Here is a 22605-nt window from a genome sequence, read left to right on the forward strand (position 1 = left end):
TTAGATGTTGGTCCATGACATCGTCGCAGGTCACATTGATTCATTTAAGGGTTCATGCCGTATAAGCACTGTGTGGCACACACCGATTGGACTGCCTTAATTATACCCAGAGTCCAGAGTTCGTGTTACGAGGACTGGACCATAAAGAATCACTATGATGGTACATGTAGTCTCACATGGAAGCCGAATCTAAGGATTTCCAGACTTTCTTTTCTTTAATTAATAATTGAGACAATGGTTTCTAATAAGGATGCCCATCAGGCAGTTATGTCAAAGGCTCACACCAGTGTTCTGACCTTCTGTGTAAAATGATTGTGGTGTCCAGTGGACACGATTGGATCCCAATGATACCGATGATAAATGATTAATTCTTCAGAGAATACTTGAATAAATAGGAATATTTTTAAACAGACCTTTCATTTGAATAGACAGATTAGAATTACTGAACCCTACCTTTACCGCAGCAAGTTACGAAGAACCCGATACGACCCAAGAGATAGATCTCATGAAATTTTGCTGATAGGTAAGGAAGGTAGGTATCCTTCATAGAGGACCAAAAGGGTTCAATACAGTATATGATCTGTTATTGGACATTATAAATTTTCCAGCTAACACATACTTGATTGCTAGTGTTTCGCCCCACTGTGCCAATTTGGGCTCATCAGTAGGTAACCAGCATACCTACCAAGACGCATGCCTACTGCATATAGGGGAGGCCACTGTGTAGGCTACTTGGAGTCATTATTGGATATTTTAAATTTTCCATCTAGCTCATAGTGCATTGGCACTACCTGTAGCTCCAAGCAGCCTATGCAGTGGCCTCCACTAGTGTATATGCATTAATCATGCATCTTCATAGGTGTACTGGCTACCAACTGATGAGGCCAAATTGGTGCACTGGGATGAAACTCTGGCAACCAAGAATGTAATGTGTCCAGTGGATAATTCAATGTTTTTTCAAAGTGCAGCCAGTGTAGGTGGCTTTGCCCAATACACAACATCCTTAAGGGTCTTCAATAAGTAGAAGAGTAGAGGTGATAAATCTGGGGACCGTGCTGGAAATTAAACAGCACCTCTTTAGTCTATCCATCGTTGAGGGAAAATGTCATCAATCTGTTGTAGATAAAATGTCTCGTCCCCATACAGATCTCAGATTGCAGGTAAAACTGATGTCTGCAGTATATTGAGATAAAGCACACTGGTAACTGTTCCTCCTGGGAGAACAATCCACACCACACATTAAGCCCAGGTAAAATAATGTGCTGTTGGCTGAGTTTGAAATTCCTTTCTCTATTATCACTATAGCACACAAATATTTTCAAACTTGAAGTACCACTTCAAAATCACCTTCCTTTCTTCAAATTATACAGCCCTTCATCTGCCATTTAGTGACTCTGTTCACGACACCTATAAACAAATAAAGCAAAAGTGACCAATCCAAGACCCCTGAAACCAAGTCATTAACCTACCCCTTAACCAAATTTGACTTGTATCTTAATTTATTACAAAATTATTGATGAACAAACAGTGCGTATATTTTATTGGAACACTGCAAAAAAGGGTCAAATATTCTTTGCCCTGGAAAGTTTTTCTTTTCACAAGTTGTTTTACGTCGCATTTCCCTGGTGTTAAAATTGGAAACCATGGAAAACCATCTTCAAGGCTGTTGACAGTGGGGTTCAAACCCACTATCTCCCGAATACTGGATACTGGCCACACTTAAGCGACTGCAGCTATCGAGCTCGGTGCCCTGGAATGAGCCACTCTGTTAGCAATATCACGACCCTCCATCAGTTCTTATGCTGTGCAAGAGAACAGACACAGTTCAAATCTACACAGGTGTTGAATTGTGTAAGTCTCCCCACACTCTCAGCGTTCCGTTCCTTCCTTTCCTGACCTTTTTCCATTCAGCTGGGGTTGGCACCAATGTAGACTGAAAACAGTTTTATGGCCATATAACCTTCCTGATGCCAACCTTACATGGAGATGTATCCTCTATCAAGTGTTTTTATGGTGATATGTAGTGTGATGTGTAATACATAAAGGAAGGTGTGTCCGACTCGTTGGCTGAATGGTCAGCATACTGGCCTTCGGTTCAGAGGGTCCCGGGTTCGATTCCCAGCCGGGTCAGGTATTTTAACCTTTAATGGTTAATTCAAATGGCCCGGGGGCTGGGTATTCGTGCTGTCCCCAACATTCCTGCAATTCACACAACACATATAACACTATCCTCCACCACAATAACACACAGTTACCTACACATGGCAGATGCCGCACACCCTCATTGGAGGGTCTGTCTTACAAGGGCTGCACTTGGCTAGAAATAGCCACACGAAATAATAATAATAATAATAATAATAATAATAATAATAATAATAATAATAATAATAATAATAATAATAATAATGAAGGTGTGTATTTAGACGATCATAAACCCCAGTTGATGAGCTAGAAGGTTTAACTATATGCAGTTAAAATCCTCAGTTCAGCCAGGAATCAAACCTGGGTCCTTTAAACTGAAGGAAGGCCAGTACGCTGAACATTCTGCCAAGGAGCCAGACTCTTCAAGTTATCCCCATTTACATAAATTAATTCTGCACCAGACTGAAGTTGTTGAGGAACCTCCAGATTTTCCAGTCAGTATCATGACCTGCAGGAAGACTTTCCTTGGCCTTCATGCACTTTGATGCAAGTGGTATGGTGGATTTATATAACTGTATCCTGGCAAACTCAGTAGTGTTCTGCATTAAACTTTTCCTTTATATGCCCTTGTACCGGCCCTGCGGTGTAGGGATAGGGCGTCTGCCTTTTACCCGGAGGCCCCGAGTTCAATTCCCGGCCAGGTCAGGAATTTTTACCTGCATCTGAGGGCTGGTTCGAGATCCACTCAGCCTACGTGATTACAATTGAGGAGCTATCTGACAGTGAGATAGCGGCTCCGGTCTAGAAAGCCAAGATTATTGGCTGAGAGGATCCGTCGTGCTGACCACGACACCTCGTAATCTGTAGACCTTCGGGCTGAGCAGCGGTCACTTGGTAGCGTATGATCCTTCAGGGCTGTTGCGCCATGGGTTTTATATGTCCTTGGAAGGGGACTAAAGAGACTTTCACCAACTGTTTGTTGTTTATGTCATGACCTCACGGTGCATGCCAGGAGGTTGTGCCAGCCAGAGAGCTTCAATTAAAATGGAGGGAATCGCCCATAACAAATAGATCTGTTATCTGTACTCTGTCGTGAACATAACTTTAATGATCTCCATGTCCAAGAAACTCAAAGAAGCAAACAGCAGAGTCTACCAGCAATCCCACGAATCATACTTGGTTACCAAAAGATCTCACAAACAATATGGATGTTCCACATTTATTAGACCAGTTTCCACAGTTCTATGAACTGTGTGTGCTGAAAAGGAAAGAGATGCAACTGAAGAAATTTCAGGGAGCATAATTAAATTCCCAGGTGTAGATAGATATTTTTATTTCAATTCACCACATTCAACCCAAATTACAAGGGTCACTGTTTTTAATATTATATTTACAATTAGGACACACCTTAACAATCAATTGTACAAAGAAAAAACAATATCTTCTTTTTAAAAAGTTCAAACATAACATTAAATATTTGCTTTGCAAAGAAAACAAAATTTTGGCAACTCCAGATGACAAACATTTTCAAAGCCATGTTCTCTCCCCTCTCTGCTTCAGCTGGCTATGAACACGTCTGATGGTCCCGATCTGATGTATGGCTGTCACAACCAATAAGAGTATAGGAAAACAAAGTTAACATCCGAGATTAGAGAGATGTGCCACGGAACATGAGATCATCACTCTTTGGCTGGAGGAGACAAATTAAAGCTTTACACTCTACACTCTGAGCTGTAATTATAAAAACTTTCTTTTTATGGTAGAAATTTCAAATTTCAGTTTTAATAAAAAGAAAACAACAAAAACTCAGAAAATTGAAGCAGCTGTTGCAATGTTATGTTTTGTAAAATGACACTGACACAACACAACACAAAAAAACATTTTCTGGAAGGACTACACTCCAGACACTCTGCCACTGGACAAACTGACGACTTCAAACACTTGTTCCAAGCTTGTGGTCTCTCTGTTTTTGGAATGTGTAATGCACCTCATGATACTGTTTTAAGAGGATTAGTATACATTCAAAAAAACTCCGGTGAGGCCCTGGTCTATCGACTTTACACTCAAGGGCAACCTGTGCATCTGTGAAGATGGCACCCAAGCCAGGGTGAAATCTAATATTGAAGATGGCACAAACACCCAGTTCCCAAGCAATCTATTGGTAGAGGTGCAGCCAAGAAAAATTTGCAAAACGAAATTTGGTAGGATTTGGAAACCTTCGTAAAATATGAAATTACCAATGGATTTCCTTCATTTCAGTATAAATATGTGGGGCACATCACCCACTATGCGACTAGGTGTGCCGATGGGAGAGGAGGGGTGTGCAAAAAGCTGGAGTACAATTTCGGATGTGCAAAGTGGACACTAAGTTGGTGCTGTAATTACACACATTAGATGCAATAAATGGTATTCAATTGTTCAATAAATCTATTTTTATCAATGGATGGCAATATTTAATCAGCAGTTATGGTGTGGATGCTGTGAACGTGCAAACAAATGCTAGAGGAAAGCAAGTATAACATTGGGTTACAATGGTCAATTCACCGAAGTCAACATTGAGAAAATGTGCTCGAACCGACAGAGTAGATAAAGAAATTCAGGAAAAATATGCTGTACGAATGGACCAGAAAATACAGCAAATGTCAGAAAGCTGAACACATGGAGGCTGCTCAGCCTGGTATGTTAACATGGCAAAACATTTGCAGCTATGTCAGCCTACCAATATTTTATCTTATTTACAGCCTAGCTATAGAAGTATATTCTGGTAAAAGAATTTTTTTAATATCTGCATGAGTTTTGAAGGTATGAATAAAAAAGCAAGAAGCTGGATTTTAGAAACTGGTGAAAGATTAGTGTGTTAGTGCATGTCTGAGGAAAATTTATCATCCATTTCCTGTAAACTACATTTTAAAAATCTACTTCTGCTCATAACTACTAAACTATGAGGTTTATCTTAATGATTTGTATTTCTTATTTTCATAGGTATAATGTCCACAAAACTGACCAGAATCATGTGCCTAGGGGTGGATAACTGTTTGGAGAAAAATTACTTGCATGCAAAACACTGACCAAATTCCATAACACAAAATGACTAATTTTGGAAATATATTTCTGGAAGTATCTGTGACTTTAAACAGTACAATTTAAAAAGTAGTATGCAAATCTAGACATATAAAATGAAGTCCCGGTTGGTTTCTATTGGTTGTTTATGTAGGCTAATCTCGAGAACCAATGAATGGATTTTGATACATTTTTTGAGGAAGGTTTTTGTGTATGAGACATTAATCTATATGAAAGGGGTGCCAAGCAATGGCAGTTTAGGGGAAGGAAGTCAACAACCATCCGAGCACTTCCTTGGCTTACACCGCCTAAATCATCAATGACAGACCCAAGTGTGTGCATAAAAAGCTCTACAAAGGTATATATCTGTAAAAGGTAGCTCTCAATAAGTATTTTTTAAGTTATAGTTTGCAATAAATATCAACCTTACCGAGCTCGATAGCTGTAGTCACTTAAGTGCGGCCAGTATCCAGTAATCGGGAGACAGTGGGTTCGAGCCCCACTGCCGGCAGCCCTGAAGATGGTTTTCTGTGGTTTCCCATTTTCACACCAAGCAAATGCCAGGGCTGTACCTTAATTAAGGCCATGGCTGCTTCCTTCCACTTCCTAGGACTTTCCTATCCCATTGCCGCCATAAGACATATCTGTGTCGGTGCGACGTAAAGCAAATAGCAAAAATATATATATATATACTGTATATCAGCCCTAAAATTAACTCTATGTTGAGATTAATTAAGCAATCCTTTCCAAAATAAATATTTATTCATCTCAATAATCCTATTCAGATAAAATACTCTTCACAATATTCTTTTTGTGTGTATGGTTTAGGAATTAACATCATTTTAGTGAAAGTGCAGGAAAGGTTTAAAAATATCACATGGGAAGAATGAAATGAGTTAATAGGCAGGCAGTCAGAAGGGCCTTGAAAAAACATTGCACTGAGTTATATACATACATCAGGAGGAGAAATTATATTACAATGTCGTCTGCAAAGAAATGTTATAAGATCTATCACCATAAATTCAAAATTGCTCCTGTGCAAAGCCAGCCGGTTCACTAGTAAATATCAACATGTAAATAGGCTTCATTTTGAATAACTAATTAATGAGTTTGATAATACCTATGTTCGTTCTGAAGTATGTGATTATACTGTAAACAGGTACAGTAGTATTTTTCATTCAGGTAGTTTCATTGCTGTAGGCGCTGGGATTTAAAAAATTAAAAAAATTAAAATGAAGTCGTGTACCATGTGATAAGTATTATCGAAATAAAATAATGAATATGTGTTTGACATTTTTCCATCACTAGGACAGTAGATGTGCTCAGCTGAGGCCCCAGTTGCACCTGCCGAATTTGCCTCATGATGCCTGGCTGCCTAACTTTAAGATGCTCCCGATGAGTCTTTTGATACTCGGCAATGGACTGGACTGTTTTGAATTCTGATAAGTCATTCTAACTTTTTGAATGTGTTTTTATCTCAAAATAGTTTATTGTCCATATGTCACGACATTTCACAAAAGAAAGACATTTTTTGCACATCTTCACACTACAATTTTTTCAAATGTCCAGTATTTGATTTCTTATTAATTTTTATTTTTGCCATATAATTGTGAAACTTACTGTGACAAATCATACAACACCTCACCTGACTGGTGCCACACTATGGTCTAGAGTTACATGAACGGTTAGGCAAGAAGATGGCAGTGCTATTGCATTACCCAATGATACCAGAGATTGGACTCTTCTTACTAGGTACATCCTTTCTCTGTACACTGTTGCTGGATGTTTAATATAGAAATTATTTTTATTTTTAAACTTTCATGTTTATGTAATGTGCACCAGCTCAAGCATGATTCCGAAACTATACAGTACGTATTCTATGTTAAAATATTTCAAGGGCCCGATGACCTAGATGTTAGGCCCCTTTAAACAACCACCACCACCATCATCATCATCATCATCATCATCATCAAAATATTTCAAATCACCCATTTCTGAAGGATGTAATATATACCATTCCTCTTAAGGGACTTCCAATCTCACAAGCCACACAATTTTGTGGAATCTAAACCACAGAAAAATCTTATGACCTTTAATGGGTTACAAACTCGGCAGAAGCGAGCTCATGAGGTATAAGAGTCAAGCGGTAGTGATTTATCAAATTGAAGTCATCAGCATGTCTAGGTCCTAAAGGAAGCTTTTGTTTTATACATGGAATGTCACTAAAAATCAAATGAAAGTGAAAAAAAAAAAACTCCTCAAATGTTCTACTGAATGTTTGACTTCCTGTCAGCAGAGCCCTTCACTTCCCACATTCTCACCATGTGGACACACAAACCCGCATGCAACAAAACCACAATTTCCTCTATATTCTAGAGAAACAGTTCTATGGGCAAGCAAACAAATAAATTAAGTGTAGACCTCATTTAAATCATTTGTAAAATTTTATGAACAATGCTTTTTGTACAGATTTTACACTGCCCCAATATAGTAATATCAAAATGATTTGAGCACCAATCTTTGAATCACATACACAACCAGGAACCTACAAGCACCACACACACAAGTATAGCTTGTCTGATCAGTCATTACCGTTTGTTTACATTTGTAGCAAGTACACTCACTTGAAAGCACTATTAGCGACTGTTATCAGGCTGGGAATGCAGAATACAGATTGCTTGCTATACTAAAACTATAATACAACTTCATGCATGCACGCGCTATAGTACTCCATTCAAAATCTTTTCTGCTGTATCGGTTGACTCATTAAACATGTCTATAAAACTATTGTTGAAGTTGCTGGCTGCCACACCCTATGTTTTAAAACAAGAATAATCTCCAAAACTTTGTAAAAGACTAATAAGGCAGTGAGTAAAATCTGGAAGACATTACTAGCCACTGTGAAAAAGCAGATAACCATTTTGCAAACGAACATCTTACTTTATAATACTCCAAGAAATTTAGAAGTACAAAACTTCATCAAGTCTTCTACTATAATGGATGATGTTCATCTGGAGTTAGGATTAAATTTGGTTCTTATCCACTTCTTAACGCCTAGCAATGTTACGCACTGTCTTATTGCTTTTACCTACACCTATACCAGTCCTTCCCACAGCTTTGGAGATCTTTCTTCTTTACAGAATTTTTAAAACGTTGTATATGATTCTTTTGCTCTGAGAACAAATCACTTCATGTGGTATCTTTGGAAGTGTTTTCATTCTATAAAAAGCATAAGTTCTATCAACCAACACAGAAGTAACATTTTAAAAAAACATGTGATCTATGACACCAATTCACTGCACATGAACAAACAGATCACTAATGTTGTGACTATACCACTTACGCTGAAGTAACAGATCGCGTCACTCTGTTCATTGCAACAAATTCCCTTTGCTGCCACCGGTAATCACCCATCAGACGCCTAATAAAATAACTGGTTAGAAAGCAGACAAATCTTCTTTGTTACTTGTGTGCATTATTCACTCACACTCATTACACACACACATATACTGTACACATGTATAAAAACATTCACACTGGGAATTTCTGGTCATTATCAAGAATATAAGCAGATTCCTTGATTTCTGTTCACTTTCCTTCATGAATGTATTAAGTACTGAGGAATTAATCATTGCATATAGCATATGACCGAGACAGCAAGGAAGCATGGGAAGTATTCAATGAGAAAACAAGCATTGTAGCCTTTTTTACACCAGGGATTCCTCTTATATTTCTCTTGCAAAAGTAAAAATCTAATCTAATCTTAAGTACTCGGGCAGCAACTTTCGATGTCAAGGTAACCCACATTCAGTGCGTTCAATATTTTTGATAATATTGTCTGAATATCAGAGGGAAAGGGGCAAGGGGACTTTCATCCCAATTAACTTACAACCTAGTTACGTAAATTTAAATTAGTTTACGAAGACTGGTCCTTCATTTTCATAATGTCCTTGTCTTTATGGTCCTTTTGACATAGATTGTTCACCTCATAGATAACTAACATTTAGCCTAACTTCACGAGGCAGTGGTTTTATATACTGGATTACACTTCCAGTTGTAAGGCACTTTTTGTCTACGGCTGTTGAGAACACACTTTATAACTACACCATTTGCTAAGTAGCAAAGTCCACTTTGTCCCATCCTAGAGCTGTATTCAAATCTCCTGTCATTTTAAATTCAGGATCTTCTATATTAAATAAATCAAATGGATCTTGACTATTTGATAAGAGAGGATCATATGAGTCTAAGTCCACATTATAGTTATTATTGCTAGTGTTGAACATCGCCTGATGCGGCGGGGTCATCACAGACGAACTCTCCGCACTGCTAGCGACAGGCTGATCCGATGGCATTAAAGACTCCAACCAATCAGCAGCATCCATATCCATTGGCATCTCCTCAATGTCCATCAACTCGCAAGCCTGCTGATTGATGAGTTGATCGTGTAACGGTGGCATCTCCTCCGTTTTTAGACCAGAGGACTCCGCTGCCCCTCCAACTTCCATATCAGTCACTGTGTCTAGGAGATCTGAGGGCTCCATTTTTACCACCGGAACACACAAATCACTACAGTCAAGTTGACCAAAGTCCATTGAATCCAGAGTTTCCAAATCCAGACCCAATTCCTTGAGGTCAATTCCAGGAGGCGCTTGCAGATCCGCACCAAGCCCGTGGGAAGGTTGACCGCTACGGGTTTGCAGGTTTTCGCTGCTGGAATTGCCCAGCAAGAAGTCCAAAGCATCAGAGCCGGCAAACTGCATGGGGAACGTGGGCGGGTTGCTAGCTTCATTGCTGGCCACCTGAGTGGTGAGGGTAATGGCTGTGGGAAGAGTGACCGCAAAAGTTGTATGTGGAAGAGGAGGAGGTGGTGGAGGAGGGGGGGTAGGAACATCTTCTGAGCTGTTTGAGCTTGTAGGTGCAGAGAAGATCAGGCCCTGAGGTAGAGTCCTTCCAGGTGTAGTGGGAGTTGCAGGATCCTGGGCAGCACTTGGAGGAAGCTCTCCATTCTTTATCAAAATCTCTAGCACATCATCAACAATTTGACTCTTTACACTCTTCTGACGTGTTGTCGGCTTTGTTGAAGAGCAGTCTGATGGTGACTCCTATAAAAAATGAAGAAGTATAAGTAAATTTGACCACGAGTACAGACAAGTTAACAGTATATACGTAGGTTAGAGATCCATTCAATCATTCATTCACTTACTTAGTTTCCATGGATTGTACAATTACACATTAGGAAATATGCAGACTGCACAGGAATTTGTAAAGTGATTTCTTAACACTGACAATAATCTAAAATGCAATATTCAACACACAATAATTAACACTTGATAAATAAACAAAGAAAAGAAAAGATTCATATTACACAATACTGACTAATTAATCTATAATAATATTTTAGAAAGAAAGTTTGTGAATTTCTTTGTATTTGGAGGGAAATCTCCAGAATCACTCAATGGATTTCAGTAAGTTCTTCACTATGCAACAGTTTATTATAAGCTATATTATGCTAGCTTATCTGGGGAGCAGGCAATTTTTTATTAAAAAAAATAGAGCAAGTCAGAAAAGTTGTGGATCTGGGACCCTTTAAAGTGAAACACTGCTTGAATTGCTGGAACCAGAAGTACTTAGAATTCAATATTCCACAAAATAGTTCATATATACTTTTGTCCTAACCAGCAATTTTACAGGAAAACAGGATTTAGAATTAAATTTTCTATTCAAATATTACATACATTTGTTTTGTAACTCCAATGATTCCCAAAAAATTGTACTTTTACATGTTACAGTGCAGGATGGCTCAGTGCGAAAATCATTACTTGTATCTATTAGTGGCAGAAGTCCAACAATCGTTATACTTTTTCACTCTGTGAGAGAAAGTCTGAGACAAAAGGCAAGGAAGCGATGAAGGCAAATGTGGACCAAGACAAATGAATGAGCATATGGGACCCTTGAAAGGAAACACACTGCCTCATCTGTTAGAAGTGCAAACGATGTCACCTGGCTACAGTCTTGGACACACTAATTGACATAGTGGCTGAGTGGAGATAATGAGAATTTATTAAAGTTAAAAGTCTTTAAAGAAAATTATAAATAGGGAAGGACTATTACATGCAGTCATGTCCATTAGTATCCTTGTCTAAAATTGTATTGACTGGTACCATAAACGGGTGAACAGGACAGGTTTTTGGTTTTTTAAACAATAAATCCAGAAATAAGAGTTGCAATATATCTTTAGTTTTTTGAAGTGAAGGATTATATCATATCCTATCTTATGAAACAATTATTATCCACACGGTATTTTGGAATTTTGTATAATTTGCCTTTAAAATGTGTCCCTATTCACCCTGGGGATGGAGGGGTCATTAGGGACAGTCATAATGAAAAATACAAATTCCTAGGTATTCTAACAGTTACTGGGGTTATTAGGGACACCAATAAATGTAACAAAATATGAAACACTACACAATACAGCAGACAATTATTACTTAAAAGTATGTCTGCTTCACCCAACAGCTCGTTCTTTCATTATTTGAACCACTTTCTCTTCGTCAAATTCCACATTTGGAAAAGCAAAATATTTTCATCCTTGGAGGTCTAGATCAATAATTATGCATCATAAAGTCACCCCTTTATGTACAACAGAAACAATTTTCTAAATGAAACATTTCAGACCTCCCTTAAGGCTCTCAAATTTCACTTTTACCCACTGACCAATGTGAATGCCTGGTCTCCAATTTCTTCATGTGGTTGATCAGGGTTTCTTATTGTGGTAGTTTCCGTCTGTTCAGTGTTGTGATCACTACCACTATTATCATTCCTGTGTTCTTCCATTTCTTAAAAGTGACTGCAAGTCATGTGCATGGACACTTCTGCCAGGTGGAACATTCAGTTTCATTTTCTACCAGGTCCGTGCAGGCTGTCATTACCACTCCACCTTTGTTTCTTTAGGAACTCCATTTGGCTGTTATTGAAAGAGCTATCTTTGCCATCAACGTTTCAAGCACTCTATTCACGTTTAAAGCAATAGATTCCTGTTTCCTTGAAACCAGAGCACATGTTTGTTTCTATGGTTGGAGATAACACGTTAAGAGTTTCTTTCATAGACAAAGAAAATACTTCTTATCAATTCCTAAACATTTGTTGTTAGTTCTACTTTTCCAGGACTTTTGGCCATGCCCTTTTTAGGGGTTTAAACAGTGCAATATCTCATGGTTCTATATCTCTACAAACAATTTGATTGGACACTTGTTTGTTCCTTTTCTTTGCTTATATGTGTGAAAATGACTCTGTATTCTTGGCAATAAATCCCCTGTGGGTGGGGGCAGTAGAATAACACCCATGGTATCCCCTGCCAGTCGTAAGAGGTGACTATGTTTACTTAATTCCTATTCTGGGAACGTAAACAGAGGAGTTTGTGCACCCTTCAACTACCTGCAAATGCTGTTGGCTGTTAAGCTCAAGTACCCAGAGTTTGCTGAAGTAACTCTGTAATGTATGTGAGGTTCTACCAACAGCGCAGATATTGAAAGATATTTCAGTAAATACAATTTAATTGTAAGTGATACGAGAACACAATGACAGAACAAAATATTCACGTATGTTGTACTATTTCCTTCAACAGTGTCACTCATTCATGAACACGACTCATTCATTTTGTATATTTTTTAAATTGTTTTGATTTTGATCATTATAAATTTGTTTTTCTGTAACAATTTATCCTATATCAATTTAAAATAAATGTATAGTCACTCAAAAAATGAGTGCATGGTATTGTATGCTCCGTGCATTTCATATTTTATTAATCATCAAAATATTATTTACCTCCCATGAAGATACAAACGCTGTGGATATCCACAACAAACATTGTACGTTGAATTGTTTCTGAGAAAAGTGTACCTGCAAGGAACTTATACAATACCAATCATACATTCATATATTTAACACACTTATGATTAAGTTGTAGTGAATAGAGACCTAATTAGTTAATCATTATGGTTAAAATAATTAATTATACAATACCATGCAATCATTCTTTTTTGAGCAACTTTACAATTTTTTTATTCTTAATGCATTCTTATTTTATAATTTGCTCCATGCAAATGCAATTTTCATATCACACAATTCAATCTGTTAAAAACTTTCTTAAGGAATACAAAATTCCTCTTTTGAACTGGCCTGGTAATTCATCCGATTCCCACTGAAAATTATCTGAAACAGGAATTATTACCGCTTACTTCCAGTTAATTCTTTCATTTTAATTTTTAAAATTTTTCATTGGAATCATAATGAATGATCATCCCACAGCAGCCTCATCTTGAATTGAAAGTATGCTTTGCAGAGTGCAAATAGTCATAAAAGCTGAAAGTGGAGTGACACAATATTAATGCTTTATCAAGTCCGACTCGTTGGCTGAACGGTCAGCGTACTGGCCTTCGGTTCAGAGGGTCCCGGGTTCGATTCCCGGCCAGGTCGGGGATTTTAACCTTAATTGGTTAATTCCAATGGCACGGGGGCTGGGTGTATGTGCTGTCTTCATCATCATTTCATCCTCATCACGACGCGCAGGTCACCTACAGGTGTCGAATAGAAAGACCTGCACCTGGCGAGCCGAACTTGTCTTCGGACACTCCCGGCACTAAAAGCCATACGCCATTTCAATGCTTTATCATGTTTATGTTATATGTACGCAGACATGTAATTTTCCTCATGTCAAATTGAACAGCATTTTCCTAGACAAATGGAAAGATATTTATGTTGAGTGTAATGAACATCTATAATAATAAAAGGAAGTGTCTGTCTGTCTGTGCGCGATGCCCAGCAAAATATATAGCACGCAGAGATCTGAAATGTTGAACATAGGTAAATGGAAGGGGGTCCGAATGCACCTTGAAGCCGGAATTTTCATTTTCGCTTTCGTTGATGAGTTATGAATAAAAAACCATTGGAAAACATGTATTGGGATATGACAATCCAATGTGCTGTCACCAAGATTATATGCATAGAGTCACTGTCGCTACGTACGTAAGGTAGGTAGAGAACACAATTCAAGGAGCCATTTTGCGTCCCTGGCGTAGGAAGCCGTTTTTGGTCTTATATGGTGTGAGGTCATATGACCCTGTCGGATGGGTACGTAAAGTCTTGAGCTATTCGAGACGGTGGCCTATGTGCCGGCGCCGGGCTTCATCCTCTTCATTCTTACAATCATATATCATGTCATTCACTCATCTGATTAGGTTGATGTCATGAAAGATATCCGATCGTAAAAACGAGCTACGAAGGTTCATCTCGCTTCATACCCAAACCGCGTAGAGAAAGGGGACAAGGGTTGGACATGTATACATTTAGAAGAAATATATAGAACACGAGATAGACGATAAGAATAAACAATGAATAATACATATATCAGCCAAGATGCCATTTTGAGTCAGTGGAATAGGAAGCCATTTTCTTTTGGTCCATGATGTATGTCTGTCTATCTGCCTGTGTGTGCATGTTTGCGATGCGCAGCCAAATCTAAGGCCAACAAAGATCTGAAATGTTTGTCATAGACAGGCACAGGTTTTCACCTAAGACGCATGGCTGTGTCTTGCACCAAGACATGAAGCTGTCAGCTGTCATCAACAAGCAACTTTTACAAGAATTACCTGATGTTCTACAAAATTACAAGTCTATTGACGACACGGCAGAGCTTTTGAAAGACTTGGAGTCACCTGGACTACCCTCCAACATCTTAGAGCGGACGATTATGGCACCGATTATGCTTCTTAAGAATAAGAATCCTGCCCCCTGCAATGAAATGACTCTGAAACTGATGACTAATATTATTGAAGCCATTCTCATGATTGGGCATGCCGCGAGCGAAGTAATATTCATTCCTCGGATTCGAACAATTTCTTCAGATATACAGTTTAAATTTATATATCTGCAGTTCTCCGTTTGTTTCAGTTTTGCTATGAACAACAACAAGGCACAAGAACAATCTCTAAATGTTGTAGGACTCCATCTTAAAAAAAAAAAAAAAAATTTTTAAAAGGGCTGACCGAGCTCGATAGCTGCAGTCGCTTAATTGCGGTCAGTATCCAGTATTTGGGAGATTGTGGGTTCGAACCCCACTGTCGGCAGCCCTGAAGATGGTTTTCCGTGGTTTCCCATTTTCACACCAGGCAAATGCTGGGGCTGTACCTTAATTAAGGCCATGGTCGCTTCCTTCCCACTCCTAGCCCTTCCCTGTCCCATCGTCGCCATAAGACCTATCTGTGTCAGTGCGATGTAAAGCAAATTTAAAAAAAAAAAAAAAAAGGCTGCTTCTCCCATTGTCAACTGCACGTGGTTTTTTCAAGAGTTGGAAAGGCAAACACACTATATATCTCAGCTCCATTTGGAAGGTTACTAATATAGATCAACCAGAAGCTCTTTAAGGAAAAAAGATTTTTGTTATATAAAACAGTTGAATTAATAAACGCGGGCAAAGCCGCGGGTACATGCTAGTAATACACTACAAGGACTTTTTCATTTATCTCCTATCATTTTAATCCAGTTTAGTTAACTAATAATACTAAACAAACCTACATAAAACAAATTTCACCCACATTGAAGTCAGAATTACTGCTGGCGAATAACTTATGTCTGATACCCTTTTCTGACATGTTTCAACTCTCCCCTCAGCCTCTATATCAATTATAGTGCTATTAAAACAATGTGCATGTTCTGACAGCTCCCAGCGTGGTAGTAAGCGGTGGCAGTTACTATGGCAACCAGTAGACACCTCCCATTTAAGCCAATCCCAGTTCGCCACGTGCTCTCCCTTTGCCTAACCCCTCTGTCTTAAAGCTCCAAGAGGCAGTCGGTTTGAGTTCCACGTTGCCAAATAGTAACTGCAGCACATGTGGCTGGGCTATATAACAGTGTCTGTATAACGTGTTTTTGAAACCAGCTAAATATTTATAGTGCTACTTTGTTCGTGTTAATAAGTGTATCGTTATCAAGACAGGCATTTTAGTGTGAGTAAATTTTAGTATTGTGTAGTATAGTGTCATTTTTAACACCTTGTCATTTACTGAACTGCAGTATGTTGCAACCCGTTCAGAGCGCCACTAAACGACAACGAAGCCGACTAAGAATTCATTCACCTCGAAAAAAGGCAAGCGCAATGGGGAGACATGGCTTAGTTATTCATGGTCAAGCTCGCAATATGGTGTGTGCCTTACAAGAACATTTTGAATCTGAAAGGGAAAGCTGAGGCCCACTGATAGACGTTAACAAAGTTGTAGAAAGAACAGCAGCAGCGTTAAAGATATCTCAAGCTACATTAATTAGAATGGGGGGAGGGAGTGGGGGGGGGGGGGGGTGAGTAAAGAAAGAAAAGGACGCTTGGGAAGAAGGTGAAGGGGAAAGAGAGGGAGTGAATGTATTTGCATCCCATCATCATCTGATGGCTAGGCAGGCATCAATTTTTGGTAATGAGGCAAAGTCTCTCACAGTGCATTGGCACTGCCGTTGGCTCCAAGTAGCCTACACAGTGGCCTCCACGGTATGCATTAGCCATGCGTCTTATACTCCGCACGGCTCTACTTCTAAATTGATGTTTTAGCAGATTTTGGCTCTGTCTGGTGGTTATGTGCTGAAGCATAGACACTCAACCAATCCCAATCAGTCATTCATATCGATTTTTATCGGCAGAGCACGATCTCCAAACCCTGTTGCCAACTCTAATATTTATATTCACCAAGTGGTTAACCTATCTCGCTCAGCGTGTATGTTATTCGGTACTCTTTGCAATCTTTTGCCTTTTCCTTCAGTAATTAATGTGTTTTTCATATTGTTGGAGTGTTCTAGTGACTCTGGTAAGTGAGATGAGTGGAGTGTTCCCTTTATAGGCCATAACCTCCTTCCTGTGCTAGCCATTAGCGGTGAATGATGTTTTATTTCCTCATTCTCTTTTATTCTTAATAATATATTATCTTATTGGTGGCAGATGTTAGTAAGTGTAGTTTTTGTGAATTTGTTTTCAATCCATATTCATTAGTTTATCTGAGTACGGTATTACATTTTACAAGGGCTGTTTGCCGCGGTCGTATTGCATCACCTGTTCTTGCGGCGTAGCACGCTGGCAACAGAGGAAAGGCGATGCTCATTTATTTTGTGAAACTTCAGTTTAGAAGTAAGGCCGTGCGGACTATAGTAGGTGTGCTATTTACCAACTGATGAGCCCACCTTAGCACACTGGGGCAAAACGCTGGCAACCAGGAATGAGTTAGCTGGAAAATTTATAATGTCCAAGAATGGACCATTTATACTGGTATTACAAATTTACTTATTCAGGACAAATACTTCAGGTTCCCTATGGGAATCAACATCCATATCATCTGATGGCCAGGCAGGCATCAATTTTTGGTAATGAGGCAAAGTCTCTCATAGTGCATTGGCACTGCCGGTGGCTTCAAGTAGCCTACGCAGTGGCCTCCACGGTATGCACTAGCCATGCGTCTTGGTAGGTGTGCTGTTTACCAACTGATGAGCCCAACTTAGCACACTGGGGCAAAACGCTGGTAACCAGGAATGAGTTAGCTGGAAAATTTATAATGTACAAGAACGGACCATTTATACTGGTATTACAAATTTACTTATTCAGGACAAATATTTCAGGCTCCCTATGGGAATCAACATCCATATCATCTGATGGCCAGGCAGGCATCAATTTTTGGAAATGAGGCAAAGTCTCTCATAGTGCATTGGCACTGCCGGTGGCTCCAAGTAGCCTACGCGGTGGCCTCCATGGTATACACTAACCATGCGTCTTGGTAGGTGTACTATTTACCAACTGATGAGCCCAACTTAGCACACTGCGGTGAAACGCTGGCAACCAGGAATGAGAAGCTGGAAAATTTATAATATTGAATAATGGACCAATTATATTGGTATTTTGATAATATTTATTATTTTTTGTTTCTTTTTGCTTTGCTTTTTTAAAATAATAATAATAATAATAATAATAATAATAATAATAATAATAATAATAATAATAATAATAATAATAATAATAATAATAATAATAATAAATTCTACTTCTTCGGTGCTTCCTTCTCATTAAGGTGGACAAAGCATGTGAGCTTTTAGAAATTAAGAATCACGACCTGTGGTTATAATGTATAAAGTTTTTTTGCTTCGGATTTCAATCAAAAGAGGTCCCATAACTGAGGATCGCAAGTTTAAAAGCACTCGAAACGACAAGGTGAAAGGCAGACTTTTACTTCTCACAACTATAGTTTCAATTATAACTGGCATCTTAAATTGTGCTGATGCCTATGACATGGTCTGACCGATTTCTCCTCTTTATATAAATACAAAAATCTCTTAGATATTTCTCCCATCCTCACCCAGATTTGAACTCAGAATGTTGAGTGCAGGCAAGTCAAAGTGCCATTCTGCTACTGAAATTGACATAAAAATAAAGTAAATCTTCCGGGGATAGACTGGTAAAGGCCTATGAGGGAGGGGAATGAGGAGCATGTCTTACAATATTTGAGCTGATAAAATTACTCCTGAGCCACCATGGAATAATAGCATCAATATTTAATATTATTCTAACGCTCTCATGATCCCCGTACATGAATATTAATATCCGCAGCACCTAACGCAGAACGAGAGTGGTTGATTGTGATGTAGTAACCCTGACCAGATCATGTGGCAACACAGCGCTCCCACTCCATTGCTTGGCGCCACATGCTGCGAGCTGTCAGAACACGCACGTTGTTTTAATTGGACTATAGCGTGTCAGTTCCCATAGTCAGGGAATATTACCTGTACTTGCAACAGATCAGCCAGAGTATTCACTTCTAAAGGTCCTAGATGCACAATTTTTCTGACTTGGTCTATATTGTTGATAAGTTTGACCATAATAGATGCTGTTTATTCCTGTATTAACTTGTATAAACTCCTTAGAAACTGTTTAAAAAAGTATTCTGTTTAAACTCCTTAGAAACTGTTTAAAATAGTATTCTGTTCAAATCTGCCTTGTCAATACATTTTCTGTTAATGAACCTCATTTATTCATCGTACATATATATGAGCCCCAATGGCTCAGAGGGCAGCGTGCCGGCCTCTCACCGCTGGGTTCCGTGGTTCAAATCCGGTCACTCTACGTGAGATTTGTACTGGACAAAGCGGAGGTGGGACAGGTTTTTCTTCGGGTACTCCAGTTTTCCCTGTCATATTTCATTCCACAAATACTTATGAAGTTTTTAGGGGTTCCATCTATTCAATACAAAACATGATATTTCATTCCAGTAACACTCTCCAATATCATTTCATTTCATCTGTCATTCATTAATCATTGCCCCAGAGGAGTGCGACAGGCTTCGACAGCTGACACAATTCCTATCCTCGCCGCTAGATGGAGGCTTCATTCATTTCATCCCTGACCCGGTCGAATGACTGGAAACAGGCTGTGGATTTTCATTTCACATATATATATCTGGATATATCATCTATATACAGGTATATATATTTATTAAACTAACTGCTCCCCTGATAAACCAACATAATTTTCATTATCCTATCTGTGAGAAATAAACTTTCTAATGGCAAAATAATTCCTGAAATCGATTGAGTGGTTCCTGAGATTAAAGCCCAGGCACTTCCTGTCTTTATAACATTATACAGACCAGGTATGCACAACCCCTAATCCATTACTGCAGCCCGGCATTGTCAAATTAGACTGTGATGATTTAGATGCCATTCTAATCAGATAACTAGGTAGTGCAGCTGCAATAACATCTACTGACCGTGGAAACTACCTTATCCTTAACTAAGAGCACCTTTATATTTTTCCATGTTTTACCACCAGCACAGCACCAGTAGTCAACAGAGTGCTCAGAGGTAAACTATTTAGTGTGTATTGTAATAGTCAAGAGTTGCATTTTCTCCCCCTAGTGTGAGTTTACAGACTTTTGGTTCAGTATGTTGTCTGCATTTGTACTGCAATAAATAATAACTCACTGAAAATCTTTGTGGGAAGATTTTGGAAATAACCTGGAAAGGTCTGGCCAAGCAGCAGATAAAGCTTTCTGGACAGTAATAAAGAATCTTAGGAAGGGAGGGGGGAAAAAAGGAAACAAATAGTGTTTTGAGTAAATCAGGTGAACTCATAATAGATCCCAGAGAATCACTGGACAGGTGGAAGGAATATTTTGAAAATCTTCTCAACGTAAAAGGAAATCTTCCTGGTGATGTCGCGAACAATTGAGCTTATGGAGTGGAAGTCAATGATGTTGGTAAGATTATGATTGAGGAAGTGAAAAGAATGGTAAATAAACTCCACTCTCATAAAGCAACAGGAATAGATAAAATCAGACCTGAAATGGTGAAATATAGTGGGAATGTAATAGAGTAATAAGATTAGCATGGAATGTTAGTAAGGTACATTCTGATTGGATGAAAGCAGTAACTGCACCTATCTGTACGATATTTCATTTATCAGTATACCAGGCAAGGTATTCATTGACGACTTGGAAGGGAGGGTGCGCTTAGTGGTTGAGAGTAAGTTGGATGAAAACCAGTGTGGTTTCAGACCACAGAGGGGCTGTCAGGATCAAATTTTCAGTTTGCACCAGGTAATTGAAAAATGCTATGAGAACTGAGTTATATTTTTTTATGTTTTCCAGATCTAGAGAAGGCATATAACAGAGTACCAACGAAAAAGATGTTTGCTGTACTGGGGGACTATGGGATTAAGGGTAGATTATTAAAATCAATCAAAGGCATTTATGTTGACAATCTGGCTGCAGTGAGAAATGAAGGTCGAATGAGTTCTTAGTTCAAGGTACTTACAGTTGTTAAACAAGGCTGTAATCTTTCACCTTTGTTGTTCATGGTATACATGGATCATCTACTAAAAGGTATAAGTGGCAGGGAAGGATTTAGTTAGGTGAAAATGTAGTAAGCAGTATGGCTTGTGCTGACAACTTGGTCTTAATGGCAGATTGTGCTGAAAGCCAGCAGTCTAATATCTTGGAACTTGAACATAAAAAAATTAGCCTTTCCAAGAATAAATTGACGAAATGTAAGAGAAATGAAGGTTGGGAACAGAAAGCTGGAACCGGTAGATAACTTCAAGTATTTAGGATGTGTGTTTTGCCAGGATGATAGTGTAGTGAGAGAGATTGAAACAAGGTGCAGCAAAGCTAATGAAGTGAGTTCACAGTTGTGATCACCAGCATTCTCTAAGAAGGAAGTCAGCTCCTGGACGAAATTATCTTTACACTGGTTTGTTTTCAGACCAACTTTGCTTTATGGGAGTGAAAGCTAGGTGGACTCAAAATATCTTATTCATAAGTTAGAAGTAACAGACATGAAACTAGTGAAAATGATTGCTGGTACAAACTGGTGGAACAATGGTAGGAGGGTACTCAGAATGAGGAGATAAAGGCTATGTTAGGAATGAACTCAATAGATCAAGCTGTACGCATAAACCGGCTTTGGTGGTGGGGTTATGTGAGGCAAATGGAGGAAGATAGGTTACCCAGGAGAATAATGGACTCTGTTATAGAGGGTAACAAAAGTAGAGGGAGACCAAGACGATGATGGTTAGACTCAGTATCTAATGATTTAAATATAAGAGGTTTAGAAATAAATGAGGCCACTAGTTACAAACAGAGGTTTGTGGTAACAGTTAGAAAATTCACAGAGGCTATGCTAGAGTAGAGAGCAGTGAGGACTTCATTACGATAAGTTACAAAATTCAAGTTTCTAAGGATTTAAGTAGAAATAAATATAAATGTTTTTACATTTCTAAATATATCTGAGTGTGATTTCATAGAATCTGATGATGTTGTTTCAATACCAAAACATGTCATTCTATTGTAATTAAGATGTTTCCTTTTCAGGTATATTTCTGTTATCATATGTTTTCTTTCCCAGATAATTCATAAATTTATTTATTGAAAATTAGTTTTGGCAGACTGACAAACCTGACAGTTATAAATTAACTGAGTCAAAAATGAAAATAGATGGCTTCAGATATCACAAAAAGACAGGGGGCTGGCAGACAAGCTTGAGCACCACTGGTACAGACAATAAAACTCACCTGCTTGACTTTGAGTTGTTTAGTGGCCTCTTCATACTGCGGCGGGGGCTTCGAAATGATAACCTGTGCCTCCACGCCCGAGTGGCTCTTCTGCTCTTCGCCACCAGGAGGAGGTGGAGGTGGTGGTGGTGCTTGTTGTTGTTGTTGTTGTTGCTGCTGTTGTTGTTGCTGCGTCACGAAAGAACCAAAGAAATTGGGGAGAGATGCAGTCCTGAAAGCAGGAAGATCATCAATTAATAAGCCTCTACTTCAAAGCACATTGCAAAAAGGAAGCAGAACCAAGCAAGAACAAAACATTTTACAATTTGCTTTACGTC

The 22605-nt window shown here is 38.7% G+C and overlaps 1 protein-coding gene across 9 annotated transcripts in view; it reads right to left on the bottom strand.

Annotated features, from left to right (window-relative positions):
- Nucleotides 1-3458: 3458 nt before the first annotated feature.
- Mrtf (Myocardin-related transcription factor) overlaps nucleotides 3459-22605 on the bottom strand; it is an 814655-nt gene continuing 795508 nt past the window's right edge. For all 9 annotated transcript variants that reach the window (XM_067147011.2, XM_068227571.1, XM_067147015.2 and 6 more), the window contains 2 exons: nucleotides 22289-22499; nucleotides 3459-10304 (listed from right to left, as the gene is read on the bottom strand). In XM_067147011.2, coding sequence (XP_067003112.2) covers nucleotides 9315-10304; nucleotides 22289-22499 — 1201 coding nt within the window. In that variant the 3' untranslated portion in view covers nucleotides 3459-9314. The remainder of the gene's footprint in view (nucleotides 10305-22288; nucleotides 22500-22605) is intronic.

The sequence above is a fragment of the Anabrus simplex genome, chromosome 5, assembly GCF_040414725.1.
Source record: "Anabrus simplex isolate iqAnaSimp1 chromosome 5, ASM4041472v1, whole genome shotgun sequence".
NCBI classification, from domain to species: Eukaryota; Metazoa; Arthropoda; class Insecta; order Orthoptera; family Tettigoniidae; genus Anabrus; species Anabrus simplex.